General features: G+C 36.8%; 5 protein-coding genes across 5 annotated transcripts; 4 read left to right on the top strand and 1 right to left on the bottom strand.

Annotated features, from left to right (window-relative positions):
• Positions 1 to 2,435: 2,435 nt before the first annotated feature.
• Positions 2,436 to 6,169, top strand: LOC128556914 (uncharacterized). Its single transcript, XM_053542846.1, has 2 exons — positions 2,436 to 2,966; positions 3,578 to 6,169. Exon 2 carries the CDS (start codon positions 3,579 to 3,581, stop codon positions 5,694 to 5,696), a length of 2,118 nt encoding a protein of 705 aa, XP_053398821.1. The 5' UTR covers positions 2,436 to 2,966; position 3,578; the 3' UTR covers positions 5,697 to 6,169.
• Positions 6,170 to 10,466: 4,297 nt separating this feature from the next.
• Positions 10,467 to 11,453, top strand: LOC128557268 (uncharacterized). The gene is made up of 2 exons (XM_053544475.1): positions 10,467 to 10,715; positions 11,013 to 11,453. The coding sequence occupies exons 1-2, from the start codon at positions 10,467 to 10,469 to the stop codon at positions 11,451 to 11,453; spliced, it is 690 nt and encodes a 229-aa protein (XP_053400450.1).
• A 775-nt stretch (positions 11,454 to 12,228) lies between these two features.
• On the top strand, positions 12,229 to 13,344 carry LOC128557267 (uncharacterized). The gene has a single exon (XM_053544474.1). The coding sequence runs from the start codon at positions 12,229 to 12,231 to the stop codon at positions 13,342 to 13,344; it is 1,116 nt and encodes a 371-aa protein (XP_053400449.1).
• An 84-nt stretch (positions 13,345 to 13,428) lies between these two features.
• LOC123565296 (uncharacterized) lies at positions 13,429 to 13,956 on the top strand. Its single transcript, XM_045359164.2, has one exon. The coding sequence runs from the start codon at positions 13,429 to 13,431 to the stop codon at positions 13,954 to 13,956; it is 528 nt and encodes a 175-aa protein (XP_045215099.2).
• Positions 13,957 to 17,068: 3,112 nt separating this feature from the next.
• Positions 17,069 to 18,529, bottom strand: LOC123540056 (uncharacterized). The gene has a single exon (XM_045324845.2). The coding sequence runs from the start codon at positions 18,527 to 18,529 to the stop codon at positions 17,069 to 17,071; it is 1,461 nt and encodes a 486-aa protein (XP_045180780.2).
• Positions 18,530 to 18,744: the final 215 nt, after the last annotated feature.

The raw sequence follows: 18,744 nt of genomic DNA, 5'->3' as shown, positions 1-18,744 counted from the left end.
GTTACAAAAGTGTTTGTACTATGTACTCAGAAATTGTTCTGTGTGTTAAAAAGTTACCGAAGATTTCTTGCAGGATAACACTTACCGAAATGTGCAAGATTTAAAGCAGCATGCCTCCAGATTTGGCTAAAAAATAATCCTTCTTTCAAATTGAAGTTTGATTATATTATGAACATTAGAATATGAATTTTTGTTTCTAACATATTTTAAAAGTTCCAAATCAAGAAAAAAAGATGTCAGCGTCGGGAATCGAACCCCGGACCGCCGCGGCAATAAAGACATTTTCCAGTCGTCGTAACCAATAGCGCTACAGCTGAAGTAGTGAATAATGACTTCAAAATATAAATATTTATAATCGAGACAGTTTTCATCGTAAAAAGTAGTAAAAACAGCAAATTCTCAAGTGTTTCCGTAAAAGAAAGTTTGTCAGTATTTTTTTAAAGCCTTCTTAAGAAATATAGCATTTATTTCAAGATATCTAAAAAAAAATTTTTTTTTTGTCGAACGATCTGGAGGCATGCTGCTTTAAGATGAAATACAATGCTTTATTAAATCTTTTTTAATAATAAAGTTGCTCGCCCTCAGTTTGGCCGAATTAATTAAATTTCTCAAAAGCGACATTTTTGTAACAAGAATATAAAATGAAAAGCTATAATCAACACAATAAGCGAAAATCTACGTAGCGTTTTGAGAAAATGGCTGATGAAAACAAGTTTACGGATTCACAGCACTATATGGCTATATTGAAAAATAATAAATAGTTTGCAACGCACTACTTTTTCCTACATAACCATATAGTGCTGCGAATCCGTAAACCTTTGTGCGGGCGAGCAGCTTTAGAGTGTCAAAGGGTCTGTATCTTTTTAATGTATAAAGAATATGTATAAGCCTAAAAGGTTTTGTCGTTTAAATCACTTTACAGATAAAACAAAAGTGACCATATAATGCTAATGTTTGCAAGATGATATTGGTTACTGAAGGAAATAAATAGTCTTACCCGTCATCAATATTTTAACAAGGCTTACAGTGACCGCTGTACACAAAACTTTTACCACATTTTATACAGTACTTATTCCTTGTTTGATGAATTTGACTGAACTCTATTGTCACACGAAATCAGAGAACTTTTCTTGAAATATTTGTACATGCTACTAGGGCAGTCCTGTCGTCGGTACAAGTATTATCAACTTTTAAAATAGTAAACTGTAAAGTCCCGATGACTGTGGATGTTTGCATATATCATGTACGAAGTCATAAATGTCAGAGGACGAACTATTTACATACACTTTTTTTACAGAACGTAACTTGCTGTTGTGTTGTTTGTTCATTACAACCTTAAATGCATGATGAAAAAGACAAATGCTGGTAGTTAGCTGTTACCATAAATATTCCAAATCAAAATGGAGAGCTCACTTAAACAAGCAATACAATAAAGAACCTCAAGTTGTGTACGGCTGCTACGGAAACTCATCCTGTGCGTGAGCTACTATGAAAACTATTCTAGTTGCCTCTTCTTTTCAGTTTCACCCCAGCTTCAATAGCCTCAGCACTTTGATAATGTATTAGTATGTACTCACGACCAGGCATTCACCACAAATCCCTTTTCCCAAATATTCACTTCTCTTATCTTTTAAACGTTAGAAGAAAATATGTTTCTTTCATTTTTCGACAATATTTCAGTTATGTAACTGCGGGAAGTAACACCTAACCAGTGTTCCTGGATTCTGTACCAGTACAAAACTGTTCTCCGAAAGAAACGGGCAACTTCCCACACGAATCAAGGTGGAGGAGGAATGATTTCAGACATAATGCCTTCTATCAAATTGTGATTTTGAATGGTGTATTATATGACCCAGTCTTGACGACTGTTTTAATTGCGAACCCAGAAATCCCAAACTCCAATAGAAATTTCTTGTCTGTGAAACATATTTTACTTTGATATCACAAAGAATCAGGATTGATGGTGGCTAATGTATCGCGAACTATTCTTTTAACACTATTATACAATGTATACACGGCCAGTAAACACTGGTTCAATTTTAATCATTACTGTAACTCAAGATTGATTAAGGGAAGCTCCAAGTTTCTATCACAATCGAGCAAAAATAACAGGAGTCTAAAATAAAAATACCAACAAACCAAGTACTGAAATCTTGCTAAAGTTTTATTTAATTATATATATCAATATATCTGCAGCAGTTTTATACAAAGCCAGTTTCTTTTTGATATAAACGGCTTAAATCCTCCTCATAAACCCGTCTCAGGCACTGGAATGTCGCATCTTCTATTACACCCAAGATACAAAAACTAAAACGTTGTGTTAGCTTAATCGCATATTATTTTTTTGCAAATCTGTGGGGAAAATATTAGATATTTCATACCATATGAGTGTTTAAGGAAGAATAACTATGCCAATTTAGATCTTTAAAATTACTATGTGAAAGCAAATATCCCAAGTTTCATATGGGTGTCATCTTCACTACTGAAATGAAAGCATCAGATAGCGACCTCAAGATATATGAAAATGCTTAAATGTAACAGCAGGACAATGTTTTACAACACTGCTCCAGCAGAATGTGTTTATTGTAATGTTAGTTCTATTGTTGTTCTCACGTTGTTTTGGTGGAGGTAAGGAAGTGGATTCATATTGCCAAATCCAGCGAAACCAAATAGTGATGCATTGGAACTTCGTTACAACAACTGGTTACAACATGACATACAGGCAAAACGTTTTCACAATGTGCCAGTCTGTCTTTGATGAAGCACATGGACAGTTCTTTGTCACATGCAGTTTCTAAATTCACTGAGGAAAATATGACAATTACATATCGTATTTATTGCCGTGTGTGAGTTTTCTAGGAAAGATTTTTGCCATACCCGTACACTTGAATTATGAAGCTACAAATAAGAAACAAAACCTGATTTCTCAAGCAGAAATGGATATAGCAGTCTAAACTTGTGTAAAAGTAAGTTGTTTATTTTTACATGAAACAGATCATAAATATCATACATTATATTAGCTGATCCATTTACATGCAAGCAAATTGAGTCAATGTTTCGACCAAACGGATAAATATATTTCAGTAATTTTATCTTTAGTTTTATTTTCAAATAACGTTTGTAGTATTTTTACCGAAATCTAAAGGATAGGTTTTAAATGTTAGACATTTTGTGTAGTTTATAAGTGATGTTACATTACTGCCACATTTTGTTGATGTTTAGTTTTTATGAATGAGTATTTCTTGTTACGAATGTTTAAACTATAAAAGCAAGCTGCCTATATATCTAACGAATACGACACATTCTTTAGGAAAATCTAACAAAAAAAAATTATTCCATTTTTATAGCTTTTTCAAACATTTATTTTTAATTATTATATACACTTTAACAATCATGATAAAAAGTCTGTTTGTGGTAATCAAAAAATAATATCGATCATAGTAGATCATAGTTGTTTGAACACAAAAAGTCGATGTTGTATATTACCTTAGTCCTTTTCGTTTTTGATTGACCTGACTGGTTATATTATAAATCTGATCTGAAGCAAATCCTTAGACATAAATGTCTCCCTTTTCAGAATGTTTAGTACACCAGAATATACACAGAATGTATCACTGCAACTGTCCAAAGTGCTCAATGGTATTGGCGTAAATGAAATAATGGTTTGGAAGAGGAGGAGGACTGAACTTTGTGCAGAATCACTTGGAACAATTGTAGCAAGATTACATGATTATAATGTTACAAAGTTTCACTTTGGCAGCCGTACAGAAGGCACAACTACACTAGGACTTCTGCCAGATTTTGACACCCTTGTCTGCCACAATCACTTCAATATTATACAAGACATAGCAGAATGGCAACCTGGATTTATTAACCTTTTAATGATCCGGGATGATAGTACACCGCCTGGATACTGCTTGCTACAGAAGACAGATGAAGATGTCCCCGTACCTGCTGAATATGTCCCTAATGATATTTTTGTCAGAGACAGAAGGGGAAGGATATTAATGACAAACACATGGTCTTTCAATAATATCCCCGAAGGATTTATAAGACGGGGTCCTGCACATACAATCATAGGACAGCCTGGCTATTCTGATAATGACACGGTTCATGCTTATTACTGTAAGTCGTGGCCTCTAGAGGCATTAACTTGGTTACAAAGACAAAGTGTAGGACACTGGCCTCCTTACGAAATAAAGAGGGCATCCTTGTTTGACGGCTGTTTTGTCGTTCCTGTTGGCAGAACGGGTACCGTGGACGAGGAACTACAATGGAGAATATCCACCTCTCTTACAGAACGTAAACTAATGTTCAGTTTAAACATTACTCAAATTAGATGTTACGTGTTAATGAAGATGATTTTGAGATCCTTCCACATCCTTACAACTGATGATGCACTTTCAAGTTTTATATGTAAAACAGTTTTGTTACATTGTATTGCAACCACACAAGAAAATTTCTGGCAAGAAAATAATTTATTAACCTGTTTAAATGTCAGCCTAACTATTCTTTGGATGGTTGTGTATTTTGAAAACTGTCCGCACTTCATCATACATGAAAACAATCTAATGGAAGGGCGCATTTCAGCCGAACTGAAACCACAAATACTTGAAATCATTTCTCAGATTATATCAAGTAATGGTAGAGCACTGCTGGGGATTCAAACTGACTTCCTTGGTATGCTATTGAGTTTTCACTTCAACCGTATTCAACAAAACGGAATGAATGATATACAGGCTCAATCAGCCATAGAAAGTTATCTCCATGTTTCTGGAAGCCTGTTGTGGAATTTGGCAGGACGTTTGAGCAAACGATATAACCAACTTCTTTTAAGTTTGGCACACTGTAATACAAGAACGGCATTGCAATTTTTATTACAGTCGGTTAACACACTGGTAGGCATGTATCAAGATGGCAATGAATTTATACAAATTGCCACCAAACTTCTTATGCCCTTATTGTACACGTCTTTAGGGACAGTTCTTGTCTCAAACAATCTTTCCACCAACGGAATCATAACACAAGAAGCTGTTGCCTGGTTTTTCCATGGTTTAAAGTCGGATGTTTCCTCTAAACTAAAACTCGCATCAATAATCTATTGTACTGGAGACATGCAACGAACAGAATTAATTCTAAAAAACATAGAACATTGCTGTGATTTAAAGAATGTTCAATCCATGTGTGTTTGCAATGAACATGGCCGGGTACCAAATAAGGCTTTTGATATTATGTCTGCTTTTGGACATGAGGAAAATGTCCTACACAACACAGCCTTTCGTGTGAGATTCTTGCCTTGCGAATTTAATTGTATTCCAGAAGAGCTTCAGCACGAACTATTCAGATCTGAGTACGACATCCCATATTTCAGAAGAGAAGATGACAGCTGGATGGATTTGGCTGTTGTAGACTCCCTTCCTTTATTTTACTTTCTACAATACAATGTCTACAGCCATCTCGAAGACCAGGAAAAACAACAGAGAGCAATGGATAACTTTAGAAGGATAATAGACACGGATCCAAACCTTGGACACCGTGAAACAGCGTTGAACTTACTAGGGCAGTGTATGGAACAATCATATAGACTTGACGATGCATTACGTTGCTACAGCAAATCAAAAAGTTTGCGGCACACAAATAATGCTGCAAATTTTCATATATGCCATCTATTATATGAAATGTATGATGTTAATTAGGGAAAATTTGTTACAAAAGTGGTGGAAAACAGAAAGTCCCGGTGAAAAAATGAATAATGCAGTACATACTAGTATCATTTTGGTATTCTAACACTGACTTTCACTGCGAAATGGTGACCAGTAATACAGTTTAAATAAAACCAACAAAAACTGAAAAGGTCTAAAAGGCAGATCTTGGACGGAAACTCAATTATATTACCCCAGTAATTTTGGCATTATACTGTGACTGTTTCTCGATAAAAGCTTAATGAAAGTCTTTCCCCCACATAAGTGCTTCTTCCATAAAGTAATATTTTCTTAAATCTTAATAATAATCAAATGTATATTACAGTACAGTTTTGTCTTGCATAGTTTTGCTGTCTTGTTAAGCTGAGTTTTAAAAAAAAATATGCTCGCTTTGTTTCGTGTTAATGAATCTACCAACACCTCAAAATTATTTCTTTTAAATTCACACAGAGCAAAAAACGTTTTGAAAATAGAAGCACTCCTAAAGATCTCAATGGGGAATACCACAAACGAAATTCAAACAAGTTTTAGTTTCTCTATCATAATATGGAATTTTATGTGTTCAGGAAATTTAACATATTATCTAAACAGGAAAAAATAGTTATCTAATTTCATGATATTTCCTTCTTTTGAGAATGGAACAGACACTTGACTGAGCATACCGAAAGACAACAGACAAATGTGAAGAAATCTAAGAATCATGCCAATTGCACTAGCTCGGATCTTCTTACGTATTTGGCTCATGTTTTAACCTTTATCCTGCTATATTTTAAAAATGTTTTGGTCCATTTTTCAATTTGGGCAGCAACACTTGTATATCAAAGGGCTATTCACCGAAAATTTATTGACTGAATAGCGAACAGTTGAGATCATGATCAGTCTGATGTTGGTCTGCACTGGTCGCAGAGGCAGAATCACTAGCCGCCAGCTGGCTAAAGGTTAAATGAATATGACAGGGTCTGGAATACTAACCTGCAGTTTGGAAAGGTAGACTATTGTGACTTTGCTTAAACGCTTACCTTGTCCATGGACAAATTAAAATGTTGACTTTCATAAAAAAGCAAACAGAAAACGCTCATATCAGTTAAGAATTAAATTTAACAAATAGACAACTACATTTAGCAGCACGAATAGCGAGCGTATCAATAAAATGTCAGATGGTTTCAAAGTGAGCAATCTTGGGGTACGTGGGGTGGTGGAATTTACACATCTAGGTGATGCACACTGTATCAAATCCGCCTCGATAATCTAGTGATAAAGTGTCCGCTTCGAGGGGGGGGGGGGGGGGGGGGGGGGGGGGGCGATTGTCGTGTGTTCGCAGGCTGCGTCATACCAAAGACGTAAAAATGTAACCAGTAGCTTCCTATGTAAATGTAAAAGCATTAAAAGGGACAATGGCTTCTCTTCTGTCATACCCTCATGTCAGGAATTAGGTGCCGAGAATAAATGATATAAGTTGTAGAATTTGCTTTACGATTAATCTAAAATAAATTAGCATAAACTGAACATTGTATCAAAAATGTATGCTCAAATGTACGTCAGAATTATACCATTTGAGGTATACTTCCAAAGACATGCTCCGAACCCCTCTAGAAATTGCGCTCCACTTCACCCCAAATCCTAGATCCAACCTAGGTCTAGTACGTCGGTTGTCCCAATAAATCGTAGACTCTTGGAATAAATAATTTCATTGACTCCCGATTGCAATTATCTAACACATTATATTTTGTCTTTATCCAATGTGAACGCCAAGAAGAAGTCTATAGCCAATAAACTATAAATGATTTTCATAAAAAAATAATTTTGCAAAATGTTTTCGAGCTTTTATTGAGGTCCTGTAAATCACGATGGGGAACCAACGTGACTTGTAGGTACAGACGACGGCTAAATAGTACTAAATATAGTAACTGGGTCATCGGGTCAGGTAGGTTTTTCGCATACAACTCTTATAACGCATAAACCCCGGAAAAGAAAGCACTTTCCTCGACTATGAGTCCCTAAATCAGAAATCTTATCGTTTTTCAGAAAGCTTTGCCCAACTGAATCTGTCGACAGAAAAAATTGCAATAAAGTGTACGGCCTTTTACTATTTTCGCCCATCACATGAAACTTACATTCAACATCAGTTAAATTACATAAAAAGAAAACGTGCAGTTTATGTTTTTGGATATCCTCGAGCTCTTTGGCATTTTGATGTTGTATTTATTGACTTTTTGACAATAGAGAAATTTTGATAAAGTGCGCGGTTATTTTGATTAAGTTAAAGTGCACGGCAAAAAAATCGCATATTAGTTACAACTCAAAGGTTGCGAGTTTCTACTGCATTTTACCCACTTTAACTTGAATCTATTTGCGCCATATTTGCGGATATTTATTTTTTTTTTCAATTTACCACAATCAATTTGTTTAATTAACAAGTCTTGATTTTGTACATACATAATAAATAATAATAATGATTTCCGTGGGTCAAAGCTTTTAACACCGTACTATCAAGAAAGATTGTATTTTGGCATATTACATGAATCTTTTTCAGATGTTCATCCACAGAACCGCATAGAAACCAGTTAATAAGCCTGTTGAACAGTCAAAACATTAACACTAAGAGGTGTCCTCGCTTGAGACATCAGCTTACAATTACGGAAAGAATAGATTTAAGTATGTTTGTCAGACTGATTAAAATTATTCATGTATCGAAATATATACGTACAGAAATCATCGTCATTTTTAGTACCGAATATTATTCATTTTAGCTCGACGAATCGAAAACCTTCTGAGTTATTGTACTTGCTCTGGCGTCAGTGTTGCCGTTGCTTTCAGTTTAAGTTTGATTTGGTGTAAGGGAAACCGCGTTTGCTTTAGGGGCCTGCAAGGATAAAGTCACTGCTGAAAACTTTCTCATCAAACAATTTCATTTGTTTTTAGCAAACCCATACATATCTCTTCAACCCACCACTTCACTTGACACTTAACATGAAAATACTAAAACAATACTAATCTCCGCCTTCTTCTTTCATTTTTGTACTCCTCAGATTGTTTGTACGGTTTCTAACAATATCCAACTACACCCTCACTCCTGCAACACTTACAGTTAATACAAATATTTCTAACTTACTTTTTTCATCGTCTTCTGAAATTTTGAACTACTTCTCTATCGGCAGCTTATGTCAATTATTTGAATTCAGTACTGTACATGCAAATCGGTTTTAATAAGCAACTTAGTATGTGCATGCCGCATGATTTTCTTTTATCTATTTGATCAAAACATTCTTCAGTTCCATAGCGCCTGTTCGACAACCCTGGTGAGGTGAGACTGAAACTAGTTCATTTATTCTGATAAGAATACAGAACAGAGGGTAACAATAAATGATAGCAAATTTCTACCGACCTGTCACAATGCTTTTCAAGCGTAAATTTTATGGTGATGTATATAATGTACATGTTTGACATTCATGTTTAAACACTTTCATATAACTTTTATTCCTATAATTATAGGATTGATACAGAATTGTTGTTAACATCTTCAGATTTTGAAATAAAATGTTTCAAAAATGATATTCAGTTACATGGTGTTGTTTTTAAACTTCGCAACGTACTTCAAAATTTTGTGTTCTAAACGGAAAACGTAGTAATTGAAATTCTTATATGAAAAAAGTCGGCGTGGTAAACAATGAACACATAACTTTATTGTAAGAATAATTGGTATAAGTTTTTCAGTCTTTGGCACAAAATAATGAAAATGCTTAATTTTGAAAAAGGATTTCTCACTTTTTCCTGTTAGAACGTAAGAAAGTATCGCACTAAAGAAACTATAAATATGAATCTAATTCCCCATTGTTAGCCATTTTTGAAATGTTTAAACTACCATCTTTTTAAATAGCGGTCCTATTTAAAAAGATAGTTCAGCGTTATAAATGATCTGACGATAAATTTGAAAAATACTTAAAAATCAAAACTGGTGTGGGATGAAATGGTCACAAGTTACCTTTTGCAAAAGTCATAAATCAATTCAAGTACCATGAATATATACAGAAGAGATACCAAACACCCTGCAGTTGCAAAATTATTACAATGATTAAAATTGGCAATTTTATTTATTATGCCATGATACTTTTAAGTAGTATAGGGGCCACTTTGTGTGTAAACAATCGGGCGCCATCTTGGATGACCTAGTTACTATAATTATTAACTCATTTGCATATAAGAATTCATAATAAGTGCGCGTGTGCGGCGGCCATTTTGAATTCTAATGACGTATTTATGAAAATGAGAATGTCTTGTATACTTATCTAGGGCGTGTTCGCGCACATCGAGGGTCAGCCCTACACTAGGAGATAACACAAAACAAAGCTATACTTACGTTTGACAAGAACTAACCGTTACAGACATTCGACCGGAAATGAAAACACTCGTGCGTAAAATATCGAGTAGCTCCTTAATTACTCAACCGAATATACCCGTGTTTGGTATCATACGCAATGGTTTGACAACGTCTATCAGCTCGCGGTGTTAAAGCTAAAGTGGAATCCTCATGAGTAAAGTACAACTTTTATCTCTTATAGTTCAACTGATAAATTCATGATTAGTAACGTTCTTTAATAATACTCGTTGTAACACGTATACTTACTATATGTCGACTGAATGAAATGCTCCTTTCTGATTGGTTTATCAAAACGTGACACGAATGTCTATTTCTGATTGGGTATTCGATCTACTTAATCGCTGATATGGGTCTGTGGGTGATTAAACGGACGTTTGCTCTACAAGATGAAAACTGTTCTGTCTTCTCACGCTATGGAAAAGCACTTAGATGCTAGCAATCTCGACGCTTCTGTGTTCTTTAACAGGGACATAATGAATAAATCTATTCAGAAATGTTTGGATGAACCCGATGAAGTGACACAGTGTGGCAAACGTTTTGAACTAACAAAAAGGTTCGATTATGATATTGGAATTCGTGGATACACTCATGAGCCAACTCACAAAATAAAAGTTGTGTACACCAAAACAAAGAAGGTACTTTTTGTCATTACGGCCTATCCCATTGTCTGATTTTATTGTCAGGACCTGTTTAAACTTGTCATTTTATAAATAGATATGACATCTGTTTCTAAAGATATCCACCAATGAATGAACGGAACCTATAGATAGACAACTAATCAAATACTCGTATTTATGGACCAATCAAATGCGAGCTCATTGTATATAATACGCTCGAATATTTCTTCCCGTCATTAGAGTTTTGATACTCGAACAAGAAACATGGCAACTTCCAGATGTTATTTCGCTCTGGGAAATGATCGTTATGTGCAGGTCAACGAGTGGAAAGGAGATATGAGAGTCGATATTAGAGAGTGGCAAGGCGACAAACCAACGAAGAAAGGTATCAGTTTAACGTTAATGCGATGGAAGAATTTTGTAGACCAACTAACCTATGCGGATAAGGCGTTACAAGATAAGCAGTCCTATTGGAGTCACCTTGGAGGTAATGTTTATTGTAACATTACAGAAAACAACGTGTGCGTGGACATAAGACAGTATTGGATGCCAGAAAAAGAAGTGGTACCGACAAAGAAAGGCATATGTTTACGACCGAAAGAGTATGTCTGTTTGAAAGAAGTTGTGTCACAGATAGGAACATCACTCCCTGAATTAGACGCGGTGGTACCCTGTTATTTACAAAGTGATCACATGAATCAGTTAGGCGCGCTTCAGTGCACAGAATGTAATCCAAATGAATGTGGGAGTTACTGAGGCCATATTCTAAAAATTACAATGATGTCTAAAAATAGCAACCAATGGGACAAAAGGTCTAAAATAGATACCAATCAGAAATGGGTTTGAAGGTATATAAACGAATGTACTAGAAATCTGTATCAATAACAAAATGAACGTTTCAGACTGCACACCAATGAACCGAAACATGGAATATTACGAAAACAGACTGAAGACTTTCGAAACATACCCGAAACAAATGCTTCCAAATAAGTATGAGCTGGCAAGTGCCGGACTGTTTTACAGCGGAAAATCGGACGTATGCGAATGTTTTAGATGTCACGTGAAGTTGAGCGCTTGGGAAAGATCGGACTGCGCATTGAGGGAACACTTTAAATGGTCTCCAAACTGCGAATACATAAGAATAGTGGGAGCCCCTCAACAAATACAGTATAGTGGCTTTGGAACAATAACTGCAACGAGACCATCTGGTGGGTTTGGAGCGTTCAGTTCAACTACTACGGGGGCAAATTTGTTTGTCAATAATAGATGTAGTACAAATAACCTACCAAACTTATAAAAACAAGATATGTTTGCTTTTGTGTATATGACTGTGACATTAATAAATGACTGGATTAGGCGGTATCAGTTTAGAAGAGAATATCGCGAAGCTACAGAACATTTACTCGATATTTTGGAACAGTATTTAGAAAACTCTAGAACAACACCTGCTTTGTATTCTACTGTATTGTAATTTGTAAGAACATGTTATACATTTGTACGAATATACTTGTTATGTGTTATCAATAAAATAATGTCTAACTGGAAGCAGTATTTGTCTTCTTTGTATTTTGACCCAAATTGTCCGGTTAGTTTTGCTGGAGTTGAAAAAGTGTACCAATATATCAAGTCTCAGGGTAAATATAAAATCGGTAGGCATAGAATAAGGAAATGGCTTCAAAGTCAACAGTCTTATTCCTTGACTAGAGGGGCCAGACGTCGATTTCCTCGATCTCGCGTGATTGTCCGAGGCATTGACAGTCAATGGGATATGGATCTGATGGACATGGTCGACTTAGCCGAGCAAAATGAAGGCTACAAATACGTGTTGGTGTCCATAGACATTTTCTCCCGTTTCGCTTTTTGTCAACCCATCAAAAGTAAAAAAGGTACGGAAATAGTGAACGCGTTAGAGCGAATACTATCAGGAACGAGAAAACCTAATACGGTGAGAACCGACAGGGGTATGGAATTTAGAAGCAAGGAGGTCAATAAGTATCTTCAGCATGAAGGAATTCATCATTTCTACGCCCTAAACACTGAGACAAAGGCTAACTATTCGGAAATACTAATTAAGAATCTGAAAAGAAGACTGTTCAGGTACATGTTAAAAAAGAGAACACAACGATACATTAATATCCTGGAAAAAATAGTACGAGGATATAACAGCACAATTCATAGCAGTCTAGGAAAGAGACCCATAGACATAACGACAGAGAACGAAGGAGAGAGTAGGCTTCAGCAATATTTACTAAGAACCAAAGGGGGTAAAACGAAACTAATCAAGAGAAAAAGCTACAAATTCAAAATAGGTCAAACGGTACGCGTATCTCACGTGAAAAGTGTGTTCGATAGGGAATACTCGCAAAAGTGGACGGGTGAAATCTTTAAGATTAAAACGCGTTTCAAAAGAGAAGGCGTACCTGTGTACACTATAGCTGATTGGGATAATAACGACCAGGTAGACGGGACATTTTATGAACAGGAATTACAAGCGGTCAACGTGGACGAGACGACAGAGTACCATGTTGAAAAAATACTAAAGAAAAGAGTTCGAAACAAACAAAGACAAGTCCTTGTAAGGTGGTTACACTGGCCAGCGAAATACGATAGTTGGATACCCGAACAAGACGTGACGCAGTACTCCTAGACCACGTGACCTGACATGTATTCATATGACAGATAAGAGTTTATTTATCTTCATTTATAGCCGGGCGATTGAAGAGTCAACACTATGATTATCACAAACGTTGTGTTCAGTGCCCATTTGGACTGCGCTATTGACTTGAGGCGTTTGTGTTATCGTATATCAAACGCTCGTTACGATCCTAGAACATTTCCAGGACTGATCTGGCAACACAAGACCATAGGAGGAAATTGCTTAGTCTTCTCCAACGGAGTTATCAACTGTAATGGAAAAGCGACCAGTATTCAGCAGGGACGTCAAAGACTACGACGTTATGCCAGACGTATACAGCGATTAGGGTACACAGTGTGTCTGAAAGATATCAAATGCTTAACAGTGTCAGCAAGTCACACCTTAAGTACCGCCTTAGACTTAAATCAGTTGGTAAAAGAAAGACAGATCGTGTATGAACCTGAACTATTTTCAGCGGTGAATTTAAAATATGATGGAGTCAATTTTTGTTGTTTTCACAGCGGTAAAGTGGTCATAACTGGAATCAAAGATCACGCTCAACTAGATGAAGCGGTCTACCCAGTCTTAATTGAACTGGAACTCTACACGCGTAAGAAGGAGTGAAAGTAAAGAAACCAATAAACAAACATGAATCAGTCTCAAGTGTACCTTAAACTCAACTATCTTCTCCAACTGAAAGATGCTACTGTAGCAGTTAGAAAAAACATGATCATAAATATGACGTCGAGTCAAATGCAGGCTATAGCTCAAGTAGCCAAAAGAGTGATCAATGGAACGATTAATCCAGCAAGAAGATATGCACAGCTACTTGAAAGGAAAAGACTTTTGCTACGGTCTCTGGCTTCTGGAAACGTATCATTATCTAGAAAGAAAACATTGTTAAGACGCCATCACTCACTTATACCCGTATTGTTGAGAGCTCCCCATCTTTTTGACACTATTCTGGACGAAGTCAGGACGAACAGAGAAGCGTAAGAAGCCAAATATCAAACGAATACGAATGAAACCATGACCGACTTTTACCTTTATCTTAGCAGTAACGATTCGCAAATCATACGTAAGAACAACAATCCCTCAGATTTTTACATTCAGTTTCCCAAGTCATACGCTTTAGAGGATCGTTGGACCTGCGCTGTGACTGAAGTTACTCTTACCTGCGATTTTACGCCGAGAAGTAAAAGACTGTATTTGTGCTGCGATATTGTACAAGAGTCTTACGTTAGAGACGCCTTCACATTAATCACTGACAGCCCGTCTCCTGACTATCGCGTGAAAATAGCGGACGCTCATTTCAAACTCTGTATTCAGCGGCTGAAAAGTGACGTATTAGTAGCGCACGATAATCTCATTCAAGACATGTCAGCCATTTACCCTTACCTACGCACAGAGATCAAGACAACGTCCATTGCTTCGGGTCAATTTAGTTACAGCGCTGACGATATATTTCAAGGACTGGTTCCATGTAAACTGATAGTAGGCCTGGTTCCTAGTGCGGCATTTAATGGCGATTACGCGCACAACCCATTCAACTTCAAGCATTATAACTGTAGTTCCATAGGCCTATACGTCGATGGACAATCGGTGCCCTCACAACCGATGCAACCAAATTATTCGGCGGATCAATACACGGAGTGTTACAGAACATTGACTCTGTTTAGGAACGACATTAACATTTCAAACAAAGATTATAAGAAGGGATATTGTCTGTACGTTATTGATGTAGATCCTTACTACTCGTTTAGCACTAAAAGGAAGGGACATTGTCGACTAGAAATCAAATTTGCTGAGGCATTACCAGAGAGTGTGACACTGATTATGTACGCCACCTTCCCGGAAGTACTGCATATCAACAGTGCCAGGGGCGTCTATTTCAAATGAATAATTTAGAACTTGAACGTTTACTCAAAAGATATCCAGTAACAGTGTGCGCCTCTGATCAAATGAAAGTTCAAAAGGGACAGTTTGTTATTTCTAACACGGATACCAGTGATGGAACTGGGAAGCATTGGGTGACCTTTTTCTTTCCGATACAAGGACCTTACGAATTCTTTGATTCGCTAGGAAAAATGCCAAACGACTACGATGCCGGCTTTGAAAACGTATTAACGTACTCAACAATGCTTTCCTTTGCGCGGCTGTAGTGCTTTTAAGAAGATTTAAGAAATGACGTTGCTGTTTGATTAGTTCAACCATGGTTACTCTTACGCCGCTTTGGTCTTCCTTCTTACGTTAATCTGTAGACTATAGGGTCTTCCCCCGGAAAAATAAGGGTTCTTAAACGGTATTTATCATTGGCGTGAGGGCTCATATCCACCAAAAAATAACCGTGTTTCGTGCTTAATGCGTCTTCATAAGCTTTCATGAATCCTTTTGTTTTACCAGGGTAGAGTTGTCGTCCCAATATTCCTACTTGCGATACATCTCTCAAATTTTTCATGAGTACCATATACCACGTATTCAAGGCAATAGTCCTGGCGTGTTTACCTCCCGGATACAAGTTTTGTGTAATTAGTATGACAGATACCCTCCTATGGTGACAGCCCTGCGTAAATAGCAACTCCATGTCTTTGTTTCGCATTACTTCGTGCATGAGATCATCGATAATAATCAACTTGTGCCTCTTGTCACGGGTAAAGTCGTCCACTTCTTCACCCGTTGGCAGTCCTTGTTTACTATAAAAGTTTGGAATAGACCTTTCCATGTCGTCAAACAAGTCTTGATGTATACCGTAACAGTATAATATGTGCGAAGGCGGTTCTCTCGAATACATATCTTTCACATTTTTCAAAAACCTGTACACCCATTGCGTTTTACCGCTTCCGGTTTGACCACTAATACACATACTGGAGCAAGGTTCAAAAGGTAATGATGTTTTCATTATTTCTTGAGCTTTGGACTTGGTAAGGCGTATCCGATACAACTACTGAGTAGACTGATCCACAATTCGCTAGCACCGTTTTGAAGAGATAGGTTAATGATGGAGGTAATGATGATCACATAAACGATGATCATTTGACAAAAATACACGATCTCAGCTTGAGGTACTCGAGTGCCTAATAAATGCCAACGGTCACTAAGGGACCTGTTTTCTTCTTCATTAGAATGTGGATAACGTATAAACGTTTCCCTTTCCGGGGTGTGAGTACCTGCGGGATTCATATTCTTACGTTGATTAAGGCGAGAATGGGAGTTCTTACCATGAAATGACAAACGCATCATATTCTTACAGGTTTTTATTCATGACATAAGACAATAACAAAGTTATACAATTCTTTGAATCAAAAATTGAAACAGTGTAGATAAAACTTAAAATTTAGATCACAGAAACAGTAACACAGATGGTAAAATCTATAACAGACCCTATGGAAAATTACGCATTAATGTACAAAAAAATGGAATCACCTTTGACAAATATCTAAACGCCCGTAACATTTTTTAAAACGGCTGTTACACTTTTTGAAACAGAATTGACAAAAACGTGAACGGACCCTATGGAAAATTACATGTTAAAGTGCAAAAATCGAATCACCTTTGACAAATATCTAAATGCCCGTAACACTTTTTTAAACAGCGTTGACAAAAACGTGAACGGACCCTATGGAAAATTGCATGTTAAAGCGCAAAAGCTGAAACGTAGATATCAGAAACTAAAATACAGATGTCAAAAACTACAACACAGAAATTTAATTTTAAAACGTATGAACATCAATCTAACTTAATACCCGTACGGTTCAGTGTCAAAATCTGCAATTTTTCTACGTTTTGTATACACCTCTTGATATTTTTTGTTTTCTTCACGATTGACTATTTTCCTTTTTCTCTTATCTCTACAAATTTTACGCGGATTTGTTACTGTAATGCTCGGACAACCTTTTGGATCGACAACAATGTCTTTCACACTTTCAAAATTGATCAACTGACTATTTTTATAATTTAAAGTAAAACCCCTAACCTTACACGTCTCTTTGTTTTTACTAGTTTTATAAGCGTAATTTTTAGGGCCACCAGACACAAACTCTACAATGTACTCCCCACCGTCCAGCTCATCCGTAAGTTCTCCCAAGTAATCACCTAATGGAGGATCATACTGTCCCGGGCGACTTACATATATCACACTGTCCGTATCATAATACAGTACCCTCCTATCGAGCTTTTCGAGCACACTGTAAAGTTTAAGTCTGGCCCAACAAGTTGTAAAAGTAGCTAAATAGATATTCGTTTTATTATCTTCGGGTTGACAGTCTCGTTTGAATTGCCATTCTACTTGTAACATGTCATTGGAAAGGATATGAAAATTAAGCGGTTGTTTCGTCGGATCGGAAAACAATTGGAAGAAAAGGTTTGCCTGCGTTTCGTGAAAGAACTCTGTCTGACGCATATTGAGACGTTGACCAAACTTACCCCAAAAGCTATTGAGACATAGTTTAGCCAGCGCTCTCAAACCCGGATTCTTCCTTATGTTTGACCGATCCAACGAAACACCCTCTTTCTCCATATATTGAGTTATGTAATTCATCATGTCTTGTTCATTTTGTATCCAGTCAGGGGAGCCGCTTGCCTCTTGCTTAAACTTTAAAAACGTGTTTATGTAATTGGCAAACAGTCCCCCTTCGCTGGTTTTAGGGTCATATTGAGTAGTTTCCTCCCAGTGGTATACTTCGTATATTTTCTTAATGGTATAACCTAGTCTTAAAGCGGTCTGAATCTCCGGAGTACACCACGTGCCAGTTAACGCTCTATCATCATCGGGGCAATCGCAAGGGTTTTGGTTTTCAGTATCCGCGCAGGTTCTACATAAAGGAAATTTCAGTTTGCCATTTGACCTATAAGGAAGGACGGGATGGTATAGACCTCTTGGTGGTACAATTTTAACTTTGGCGATGCCAAAGTACTCATTTATGTCACTGAAATCTTTCGTTATTATGACGGGGTGACCTACAGGATACTGGCAATACTTGTTGACCCAAGGATACAAACTAGTGAAATCAACGTACTTGATTCGTTCACTTTCATCAACTTTGTGGTAGAGTTTACTGGCATTGGTGCGTCCCCCGAAGAAACTTTCCCTAGGATCTAATCTGTCTGTTAAATCTAAATTATCAATGAAACGCTTCATCTCAGAATTTTGATTCTTTCGTTTTCTGAATTCGTGGTCCCAAATACAAACGTATTTCATTCCTAATTGTTCTATGTAAGCTTTTTTTTCATTGTCAACGCGAATAGTTCGTCTAATGATTGATTGGTGAGCGGATGACACGTATTTTCGCGATTATCGGTGAAACAATCTCTACATCCGTGGTAGATGCAACTGTGGTACTCATACGCGGTGTTTGTTTCTTCGCAATACCCATCTAATTTATATCGTGTACCTGGTAAAGATTTTTCGCCAAT

The sequence above is a fragment of the Mercenaria mercenaria genome, chromosome 5 (genome assembly GCF_021730395.1).
Source record: "Mercenaria mercenaria strain notata chromosome 5, MADL_Memer_1, whole genome shotgun sequence".
NCBI classification, from domain to species: domain Eukaryota; kingdom Metazoa; phylum Mollusca; class Bivalvia; order Venerida; family Veneridae; genus Mercenaria; species Mercenaria mercenaria.
Note: the sequence above shows the minus strand (reverse complement) of the source record. Positions and strands in the feature narration are given on the sequence as shown.